Below are 12,010 nucleotides of genomic sequence, written 5' to 3'. Positions count from 1 at the left end.
TTAAAGTGCAATAATTTTACCCCATCGAAAGAAGCAGCAATAATGATGTTATTTACTTGCAGATCTGTGAAGTCTCAGAAAGTATGTTTTAAGCTAACAAACTGGAGTCAGGGGAACTTTATCAAACTACTACCTACCTTAAACAGAAACAATGGATTTAACCCTCAGCACTATATTGACCTCCTGGCCAGAAGCTAATTTCCTATTCTTCCAGCCTTTCATATTCAAAATTATTACTCAGTCAGAAAAGGAGCTGATCTTTGAAAAAAGAAACTCAAATCCAGATTCCGAGAGATGAGGGGCACTTTCAGTTGCACCTAACTTCAAGAGAAGTTGGGGATACTCAGCTTTGTGCATTTATTATATGATGCACCTTTGGAAAACAACTTTTTTCCTATGTATCTTCAAAGAACTGGCAGGAGATATGTAGTAAAATTGTAAAAAATAGTACTAAACTTTAAGTGAGAAAAATGAGTTTTAGTAAATGAAACAAATAAATTGAGAAGCTGATTTCATCTTTTAAGAAATGAGTAAAAGAACCCATAAGCAAGACTGAAAAATGGGGCCCCGATTCTGCAAGTCTTACTCATATGAATAATGTGTGCTCACAGAAGTAGCTTTCTGCTCAAGGCTTACTGGATTAGGCCCCAATTTGTGAAAATGTTGTTTCTGGACCGAGACCTGCTTTTCTAAGTTTCAGGCTGGAATGATGTTTTCAGCATGGAGCTCGTAAGCCTTGAAGATAGGGGTTAGAATGGAAACAATGTCAGGGTGTGAAATACGCTGTTGTTGCTACAATGTCAATTCTGCTTGGTAATTTTTTTCAAATTACTAGAGAAAGGAAGCATGAAGTCTGATGTCATTTTCTTCAAACATAAACACATCTCAGCAAGACTGCAAGTCTTTTTTTCCTAAAGAATAACTCAAAAAACAAAAATATGAGAAGCAGACATTCCTTTCTAAGCACAAAGTTAATAAAACATTTGGGAAGTAGACATGATAAAATTGGAGTTTGAACGTGCACTCAGCTCTGTCCGGATTTAAATTTGACAGCACTTGTCAAAATATGTTAAAAATTGTTTTGTGGTCCGACAAATCACTCAGCAAGAATAATTTTTAAGCAGCTTTCCTTTTTGTTTCAGTTAAAATTAAAATCCATGCTGTCTAATCCTTGGAGTCAATCTGTAATTAAGGGGATTTGAAGAGAGACCACACACTGCATTAATGATAAAATTTAATATCTGTTTTAATACTCTAACATAAGAAAAAAAACCCAAGCAACATACAAAAAAAGCAATCATGTCCCTATTTTGTGTGAATGCAGCATATATACACCATTACTATGTCTAGCAACAATGCTATATTTGATGTCAGCTTTTTTGTTTATAGACCAAATGTTTCAGGATTTAGCATCTACACAGCTTAAAACTGCATCTGCTTGAAAGTTGGCACACAAATTTAATAGGCTAGATAAACAGATTTTTTTTAATCTAGTTTGGAAATGAGTATTTTTGTTGTTACTGCTATATATCAAGTCTAAATGGAAGTGGCTATCAGCAACATTCCCAAGATTTCAGCCACTTCTCTCTCCCCCAATATCTAAGGCAATTATAGCTCAAAGGTGAGAAACAGGAACAGATAACCAATTCAAACTGATTCATTTCATTTGATATTTTTCTATATCAATATATAATTAATGTTTAAAAAACTCTAATGAACACATCACAAAAAGCTTTTCTTCAAAATATTTAGTACACTAAGTCTCCATTCTAGACTACATAATACTTTTCCAAGGAAAGAGTTTGAGGTCTCTGTCTCTGCAAAATGCAGCTAGGTGGCACCAAGTAGTGTATTCAAACTGTTCACTCAGTTGTTTAACAGTAGAGGCAACCACAGTTCCATTTTTTAAACTAGGATCTGTATTAAATAGTTTCATCCTTTTAGGGTATGGGATAAAGGATTAAAGTACCAGGGCATGAGGTATTTTATATGATTCACTCATAAGAACAATGGTTAAAGTAGAGGTGCTCTTAATGAGATTTAAGATGGACAGATTTTGAAGTGATATGATGTTTATCATTGAGAAAGGATAATAGATCCTTTTAAGGTGAACATCAAAGATTTCTCCTATTAAAATGTTTTCTGGCACGAGCTTTTCTGAAAGTTCTAGTGAAGCATTAAGGGATTCTTACCAGATCTCATGGTACCATGTAAGATACACAGTTTATAAAAAAAAATTTGCAGAGAGTTTCCACTGGTCTCTGAGTATTATTATAACACCTTAAGTGTGTGGCACAGCACCTTTAAGATTTGACAGATTTGAGACCTAGGCCCATTAAAATTTAAGTGCATGTGGAGCTCACAAGCTTCTAAATCAAAGCAAAAAGGGTTCATCTCTTCTCAAAATTTAGATCTTACAGTGGTAGCCATTAAAGTCAGTAGGACTCTTCTCCAGCAGATTCACCACTACATATGTTCTCAGAAACAGGGCCCAGTCTACAAGATTAGCTTCAGTGTTTGAATGCCTGAGCCAAAGGACATTTTTACATAAAGAGTATCTGAAATTGTACTGATGTAAGCTCTCTCAATTTTTCAAAATGTGTGGCCAAGTTATGTTTCAAGAAAGAACCCTATGTGCAAGTCACAATGATAACACCTTAATAATCCTTCAGCATAACAGGTATATAATGTAAAAAAATACAAAAAAGCATTGAAATAATCACCTTAACTGTGATTCAACATTGTCACACAAGGAAATGGCAAATTTATGAAACCGAATAAAATCTGAGTATATTTAGTAAGAACAGGTGTCTTCCTATTCAGTTTTAAGTGCAGAATCAATTTTGGAGGAGGAAAAATCCAGTATCAACCAACACAGATGAGCAAATGAAGTCCCAGCAGGCTCCTTTATATATTGAATCTAAGTACAAAATGACATTATGGTCCTTGAATTTAACTCGAAATTGCAAATTTGGCTGCTTAGCAGCATAACACAATTGCCAATTCACATTAATACCATGTTCAGGAAACGTGATACACACTTATTTACTATGCATAATAGTATTTGTTACTTCAGTTTCCCATCCAAAGTTTAAAGGCAGCTCTTTCTTCATTTCACCTTTTCATTGCTTTTTTTGTATGATATATTTATCTTTCCATTCATGAAGGCTGAATTTTTGAAGTAACAATACAGCTGACTGTATTTTGGAGGCATAAGAAATTGAAGTTTTAATTGCAAATGCTGTATTTTACAGGAGATATCAGACCTTCTTTGAGATACCAGACCTTTTTTGACCTTCTTTAACGATAAATCTAATACACAGAGTTGAAAACTTAGTGCATTGATATACTTCTTCTGATGTGACCCTTACTTTATACCTTTGAAGTCTTATAAACAATAAAAAGCGAGGTTAATTATTTCATATGTCAAAATTCTATCTGTGCTTGTGTTAATCAGTAAAGATAATATTAATATACTTTTTGAATAGGTGGAGAACAAGCGGGCCTGCACAATTATTTTACAGTTAAGACCTGGAAACTCAGAATTACTGAGTTACACTGTCAAATTTACTACTCAAACCCTAAAATATAACTTGCTCTAAAGCTTACTCAGAGAAAAGCAGAAGTCCAGCCATAATCTCATTACAGAAACTGTGGAGATCTGTGGAAGAGAGATGAGGAATATTTTACTTCATAAAGCTTACCTTCAAGGAGAAAAATAAAAAGATTAAAATAGATTCAAGTCCATTAGCTCTTTCCACTCTTCAGGCATTCTCCTCATGACCAGATTACTGCCAGGGCAGAAGTACACGTCTACTGCATGCAAGGAGCACATCTCTTCACCTTAGAAACCTGAACAGGTGCACAGCAGAATCCCCCTTTCCTTTACACCTCCACCCTGTCCCACCCATAGAATCAGGATTTTGCTCTTATTTATGAGGAAAAAAAATGGATTTTCAACAGCCTCTAACTGATCTAGGAACACAAGTTCCTTGCTATCATAGATGTACTTCTGCACCAGATCGAATAAATGGATGGAAATTAAACAGGGGAGGAAAAGCGAGTCCTGACTCCTCTAAGTAAATGATGGCTGAGCACAAAACTGCAAATTCTGAATATGGGCTCTTTTGACATGTCTCATTTCTCATTTTTGATTCTGTGATTAATTCTTAAAATCTAAAGAGGCTTCTCAGCTGGGAATAGAAAGGAAAAGATTTTCAAATCACAGCAGAAAGACAGTAAGAGTAAACACATAGTACCTTGGGGCTTCTGAGCCAAGGCTGGTCTGTAGCCTTGAGACCATATTAAGGACTCAGATTTTAGCATCCTCTTTTGCCATCTCTCTTCCTGCTCTACACAAAGCCATATCTTAATAAGATCACTTGCATGCAAAATGTTAGTAAGGGGTTCTCCACTTCAGAACAGAAACTTGGATAAAATTTCACATACAAAAACCAAAGATTCCTTTTTAGTAAATAGGTAAAACACAGAAATATTTATTCTGACCCTCTATATTATCCCTGGTCTCCTCTACCCAGGACCTAAAGAAGATTCTATTACTCCTGTGAGGCCTTTCAGATAGGAAGGTCATGAATGGGTCAGAGCAAGACCTTTGCTATTTAATGCTCCTGTAGAGCTTGCCTTTTGCACAAAGGCTTAGGACAACTAACATGTCATCATGCACTCAGATTCAAGATTTTGTTTATAGCTGCTGCTCAAACTAAAGAGGAACCTTTCTCTGTGCATCATATAAATCAAAGGATATACAGTAAGATATGAAAATGATTGGAAATTAGCATCTACGACACTTTGCATGCAGGAATGAAGGATTTTATATGTATAAAAGCAAGTTTCATGAAGTAAAAAACTAGTACCTAACAACATCACTCTGCCTCTTCATTCATTACATTTGATATATTGTCTCAGCATCATTTAACACTCAGTACCTCTGAGAAATGAAAAAATTGTGATTGGCTAAATATTTTTCACATTTGCTTTGTTTTATTATGGCACTATATTGATAGACATGCTGAAAATTATGCTAACATAAGCTTTAAGATTTGATGTTGGGAACATTTCCTGTATTCTTTCACGTAAAGCTAGAGAAGCTGGTCACTTAAAAAACTGTCACCTAAGTTCACTGAAGATTAAGGACATTACTATTAACAGAAACTAATGGTAAAGACTTCTCTAATCATTACAGAAAATAGTTATTATTTTATGTACAAAAATGGCTTCAGCTTTACAGTCTCTTAACTGAGTTTGGAAATTTGTTTTATATATATGTGTTTTACAACGTGTGTGTGTGTATATATATATATTTTTTTGTTTTGTTTTGTTTTGTTTTATAGGAGGGAGACCTAGTTTTCTGTTAGTAGGTCTGATGCATCAGGGTTTTCTCTGCCATTGCTTTACAATTAGATTAACATATGCCCTTCATTCTTGATCCATGTGGTCCTGAAATGAAACTCCATACTAAACGGAAAGGGAAAAAATGTTTATAACTGTTTGAACGTCAGCTATATGACACCTGTTCAGATGTTGCAAAGGTTCATAGTAGTACTTCTATTGATATATTATTGGGCAGAATGAAAGAAACATGAACCCATGACTGGAGTGATAACCTCTACTACTGGAGGGGGTCACAAGGTTTATCATTACAGTTTAATGGATTTTTTTTTTTTTTTTTTTTAGTAAGTACTAGCCTTTCCATTTGAGTAGCTTTTCTAATACGATTATGGTTGCTACAGTATCCATTTTGCTCATGCATCAGATTCTGTAGTTCTTATTTACAAGATACCGATGAATTTCAGTGCATTTTAGAACACACCAATTTTTTATTATGGGTTAAAGCATGGGTGTCACCTCTGTGAAGGTAAGGGGTGAAAGAAGAGTGGGCAACTGAAACCCTTCTAGATGGCCACAGGATGCTTGCACAATTTGTAGCATCTTCTGGAACCTCAGAAGATCTACTTTTTTCAGGATATATATTCCTGGAATATATATCTGAGATCTGTCCCAGATCCACAAAGTACCCCAGTTTTGAAGGACTTCAGCCCAGTTCAGACAAAAACCTAAACAGTGCCGCAAAACATTTACAATTGAGAAAAGTGTTTTGGATCTAATTTGATTGAAAGGCAAGTTATCAGTGTCATTAAGCAAGGAAGGAACTCCCAGGAAGTCACTGAGACAGTTACCTATTGAATCAACCATACAAGGTGGAAACTATCATGTTACAAGGAAAAACAGGTGCCTCAAAGAACAGAGTACTTGAAAAATACTCATGAAGTCAGTATGAAATGTGCAGATGCACAATTAAAGAATGATTAAGTGAAAAACATGCATGACAGTGCTGTTAATAGAAAGTTTGTGGTCACAGAAACCTATTATCATGAAAGTGATTATGCTTTACACATCAAAAGTGATGACATGGAAGCAGTTTAGATGATTGGGAGAATTATGATGCAGATTCAGAATAACTTGAAACCACAATATTGCATACTAAGAACATGCTGCACTCATCAGAAATAACCTTTCTGCTAACTGGGGGTGGTGATAATGACTAACCTCAAGGGAAGACTATTTCCTTCTATGAAATGGAAGCCAAAAAAATAAAAGAACCAGCCAACCAGTCTGAATAATCACATCATCCCCAATGACAAAGGGACATTTATAGTATGTACAGACATCTTGATGGATAAGATTGTCATGGGTAATCTGGCGCTAAAGACAGATTTGAAAGCCATCAAGTGAAAAGCAACAGACCTCCAAGGAAGTTTTAGTAGAGCAGATGAAAGTTGACATCAGATATGAAGTGTGAATGAATAATGGATTCCTTAATGTTTAGAACTGAATCAAGGTTCAATTAATATATCTGCTCTGGTCAGAAACTTTCAGCATCTCTTAACTGGATAGAAGGAAGACTTAAGCTCATCAGGCAAGGTGAATAAACTCTTTTAGCTATTGTTCAGTATATCAAGACACATTTGGTGTCATTCGTGTGCAGCTGTTTACAGTCAATTTGAAGAATACTCAGACTGAGTAAAATATACATTGTCCTAGACAAGTATAATTAATTAGATGGATACAGCTCTTCTGAAGATCATTTTCAGGATAAATGTTGTTCTGCCAACAAACATTAACTCTCATCCATACATTACTTTGCTTTGAAGCAATTTTGACAGACCTGAGGTCACAATAGGTGAAGAAGAATCACTGCTTGGTCTCCATTCATTTGAATGGAGTCCAAGAAATCTCTGGTAAGGGCTGTGAAAAGAACAATGTACACACAACTTTGTCTCGCCAGGCAATGCTGTCAGTGAAAGAACAACCTCACAGACACAGGACAGTGCTACAACCAGCGCAAATTATGAAGCAGAAAAGAACACTGGTAAGTATGTTTGTTTCCTTCAATTTTGAAAGTTCAAAATTCTGGCCCACAGTGATGCCTTAGTGAACCAAGACAATATAAACTACCTGCAACAAAAAATGGCCACTTAACGACATCACAAACCGATCACTGAAAATCATGCAAGTTATTAAACATAGTTCCTCTTTAACTCCCAGGCAGATGTTTCACATAAATCAGATTTATCACATTCTGGAAGTTTTTGTTTCTAAAGGGAGTCTGCATGACTTACTTATTTCCCATGCTTTCCATTGAGGGAAAATACTGTATTAGCTTACATGGCGTATTTACGCAAATATTATAACTTTCAGCTCTCTTCATATACTAAAGGTATTTTTGGCCAATAAATACATAAAACAAATGTCTTACAATGCAAAAATATATTGATGACTAGATGGGAGGATATTGTCGTTAAGAATGTAATTGACACTAGTGAACTCTGTCAAGATTAGCATAACTAAAGAAAGTTTCTGTCAGCTTGGATGGCTGTAAAAACCATTAAAAGAACTGGCCATTGAAAGTGATAGTAGTAGGTCAAATTTCTGAAACTGGCTCTTTGACACATGGTCAAATGGTGTTGAATTAGTTACCTTCACCTTACACGGAATACACAAACTATTACACACTTAAAATACATGATTACAGATAGAGGAGAAATCACTGGCTGAGGATCTCAGGACTTGAAATAGTCAAAGGACAAGGTTATGACACCTGGCTCAAAGGACCTGCTGGGTTCAAGGAAACTTCAGATGACTGACCTAAAGAAAATTTGACCAGAGCTCATGTTCTTTCCATTGGGACCAAGGGAGAATGCTGGCAGCTATAGGATTACGTGACTTATTTTCTCTCCTCCATATATACAGATGACTGAGTGGGTTGTCAGAAGTCTGTGGCAATAGATTTTGGAGACACTACCACTCTAGCAGAAAAGAACACAGAATCACAGAATCGCAAAATAGCTGGAGTTGGAAGCGATTTCTGGAGATCACCTGGTCCAACCCTCCTGCTCAAGCAAAGTCAGCTAGAGCAGGTTGCCCAGGACTGTCTCCAGTCAGGTTTTGAATATCTCCAAGGATGGAGACTCCACAACCTGTTCCACTGTCCAACCACTGTCATAGCGAAGAAGTACTTTCTTATGTTCAGCTGGAATTTCCTGTGTTTCAGTTTTTGCTTTTTACCTCTTGCCCTGTCACTGGGCACCATTGAGAAGAGTCAGGGCCCCCTGTTCTTTACACCCTCCCATCAAATATTATAAACATTGGTAAGATCCCCTCTGAGCTGTCTCTTCTCCAGGCTAAACAGTCCCAACTCTCTCAGTCTCTCCTCATATGAGAGATGCTCCTTAATCACCTTTGTGTCAAGATTCATGATCAACTGGAATGTGGGTAAAATTACTTTTGCAGGAACTGTACACAGCCTCATTTTAAAGTTTATTTACAGAATGGTGCATTGGCTTACACTGAGCTCCTCTGATGTGTTATGTATTAATGACACTGGACACACAGAGACTAATCATGTTTCTAGCATGGGTAAGAGCTGAACAGACTTAGGTCTAACCTTAGTGACATCCCTTAAGACCCTGTGATAGTGTTCTTTAGTGCAGCACAAGCAAAAGCTCTGTTTAATGGCAATTAAGATTGCAACTGTATCTACTCTGTCCCCTAAAACGTCTAGGAAGTAGCAACTGAAGAAAAATGTTTGTGCATTTTTATTCACCTCCAGATTGTCAACAACATGTTCCAAGGTTTACTAGGTCATTTTATTTCCACCTCCAGTAGGTACTTAAAAACAATGACTTCAAACTTCAGCAAAATCCCACTCCAAAACTAATAGTGATCTCATATACTTCGAGTTTTACTGAAAGGGTAGCAAATTTGTCTCTCACATTTGTCCATGCATTTAAATGAGGGCACATATTGCTCTTGAGTGTTAAATGAATGCATCATGTGGCTTTGTATAATCTGAATGAAGAACTCAGAGAGGAAGAAGCGGCACCTCTCTTAGGAGATGAAATTAAACTACTGAAACTGCTCTTGTACCAAGCTAGAGATTGCAACTTGCCTGAATAAATCCTCTAGTATTTTATCCACTTGTAAGAGTCATGGGGAGAACAGCATGAAGAACATTTCAGGATTAGTTTTAACTATTTTTTGCTGGAGGCAACCTCCAAGGCGTCTGTTAACTATTCCCACTACTCCTGAAATGTTTCTGTAGCTCCAGAAAATTTGATATAGATAAGAAGTAACTGCAATGGGAGAGTACATCTGCTCACATGATACCAACAGATCTTTCTCCCACTTTCCCTCCTCTTCTACTTCCAGTATGAAGCTGGCCTCCCAGTCCTCAAGCATTCCTATATAGCAAATGTGATAGCACTCCCTTTTATAGATAGCAGCACACCAGAATTAAAAGCATGACTGCTTTAGGCTATAGAGCCAGCTCTCAGACTTGAGTTTTCACAGGTTGACATTCTTTGTCCATTAGATATGGAGGGAACAGTGCACACTGCCCAGAAGATTTCATAGCAAAATGTGCGAGAAATGGGTTAATTGCTCAACATACAAATATTGGGCAATTGACTCAAAAAAGCCAATAAACTCTGAAGTACAGTATCTTTTTTAAAGTATCTTTTATTATATGACTCAAAATAATGCCATACCAACAAGCAGATCAACAGCAAGATCCAAACTCCTGGAGGTGTAATGTCTAGTTGCTTTGTAGACTAGTACCTGCAGAAGGGTGTGACACCCACTTCACCTGTGGATAATGTAATGTCTGCTGGCTATACAATATTGGTAGCCAGCAATTGGTTTCCATCACCCACAGAGATGAGGTGGGTAGTTAGAATAGCATGGTTATGAGATGGTTATGGTTAGAGATATGAAATCTCTAATGGCCGAAGTCAACAGAATGGTGCTCTGGATACAGTTGGGCTCAGTCATGCTCAAAACCTAAGTTCTAGGTTTCCAACAAATCAAAAAGATCTTGGCCACCTTATTTATAAATTATTATGAAAGTATTGTAAGGCTTTTCCATAAATGTTTTCTAAAATGCAGTTAATGACTGTAGTAAAATATAAAAATAGTATGCTGAACTGGAATTTGCATAGAAGAGACAAGATTTCAATTTCTCAGTTTCCTATACCTGGTTCAGGCAAGTTTCCCTGGATTACAGGAGTACATTAAAAGTGCATGGCTCTGTCAGAAACAAATCAGACGCTTTATAGCCATAAACCAGCTCTAGACTTATTAGAATTAAGCTCTGAAATCCACTAAAAATAAAAGCAATGCTAGTATGACTTATTTTTTGCAGATAGGACCATGGTTAAAAGCACTTTATCCCATAGCCCATATTGTACATCTAAATAAAATGAACATTCCATGTTTTTCAACAGGAGCAAGCATTTTAAACTTCATTTTCAGCTTGTTTAATGTTTTTAAGCCCATTATGGCACCAAATTCTTCTGTGATTGTGCTCTTCACAGATGATTGGTTGAATACTCAGCTAGATTTGTTCTTGTGGCTGGTGTAGACAAGCAGATATGGAAAAATGGCTTCCACTCTAAGAATCTTGGAATGTCTGGGATTTAAAACAGAGCTTAACACAATTCATGAAGGGCATCAGGGACTTCTTAAATTAAGCATTCTAGAGTGGCTTTTTCATAGGCATCATCACTGGAACTACCAAGCTGCTATGCATTATAGATTTCCTGTCCCAACACATTTCTTACATGTCATCAGAAAGTAGATGACATCAGCTATACATGCTTTATGACACTCAGTGATTCATCTACTCTAGAGAAATCTCTGACAGCTCCTTTAGATCAGGTTCTTGCCTCTAACTCCAAATTTATGATATTCTTAATAAAACCATGGAAACATGGAGGATGAATTCTACAGAAAAATCACAGCTAGTAAGACTAGTTAATCAGAAAAACAAAACTAAAAAAATAGCCAATCATAGCCAAAGATTAACATCCTAAGAGCTCTGAAGGAGATGAATAACCTTTGCAAGTTCTAATGACATCATACTTGGCTGGAGTAAACTCATTAAGGGGCACCTGATTCGTGTATCATCATGAAACAGCCTCTCCTCCATTTTGAGTTTGGCTTGAAAGTAAATTAGTATGCCTCTTTGGTGGCTAAGGCGGATTAATAGTTGTTTTAAAAAGAATGAACTGCCTAATTCAAAATTAAAAATTAAATCATAGGCCTGTGAAAAAAAAAATCACTTCTCTGTATGTTGCATTCAAATCCAGTTAAACAATTTCCGTTAATTTTCATATTAAGTTATTGGTTTCACAAGACTTATTTTCAGTTTTTTTCAATACAGTAAAGAGGACAAACACTGGCAAAACCTTTACTCTTCTTTATGAGAACCTATTATTTAAAACTCTGTATTCCAAAACTACACACTACAAAGCCAACAGCAACAAAATGATCCACAATGATACTTGAACACCGATGAAAAACAGCAATTCTTGAACTTTTCTATGTTTAATTGAATCAGTTATTTCAGTATAATGTGGGAATACATTTATCAGAATCAGTAGAGACCAAATGTTAATTACGAAGGCCAAGCACAAATGAATAATCTTACATA

General features: G+C 36.3%; 1 protein-coding gene across 9 annotated transcripts in view; it reads right to left on the bottom strand.

Annotated features, from left to right (window-relative positions):
• The window catches only part of MIPOL1 (mirror-image polydactyly 1), a 210,971-nt gene that overhangs the window by 92,151 nt on the left and 106,810 nt on the right, over nt 1–12,010 (bottom strand). For 3 of the 9 annotated variants that reach the window (XR_010884185.1, XM_067296754.1, XM_067296755.1), the window contains exon 11: nt 3,610–3,661. The exons of the other annotated variants lie outside the window; for them this stretch is intronic. Coding sequence is in view for 2 of the 3 variants with exons in the window: in XM_067296754.1 (XP_067152855.1) it covers nt 3,610–3,661 (52 nt within the window). In the remaining variant the exon portion in view is untranslated. The remainder of the gene's footprint in view (nt 1–3,609; nt 3,662–12,010) is intronic. 9 annotated transcript variants of the gene reach the window in all.

This window comes from Apteryx mantelli, chromosome 4 (genome assembly GCF_036417845.1).
Source record: "Apteryx mantelli isolate bAptMan1 chromosome 4, bAptMan1.hap1, whole genome shotgun sequence".
NCBI lineage: Eukaryota > Metazoa > Chordata > Aves > Apterygiformes > Apterygidae > Apteryx > Apteryx mantelli.
Note: the sequence above shows the minus strand (reverse complement) of the source record. Positions and strands in the feature narration are given on the sequence as shown.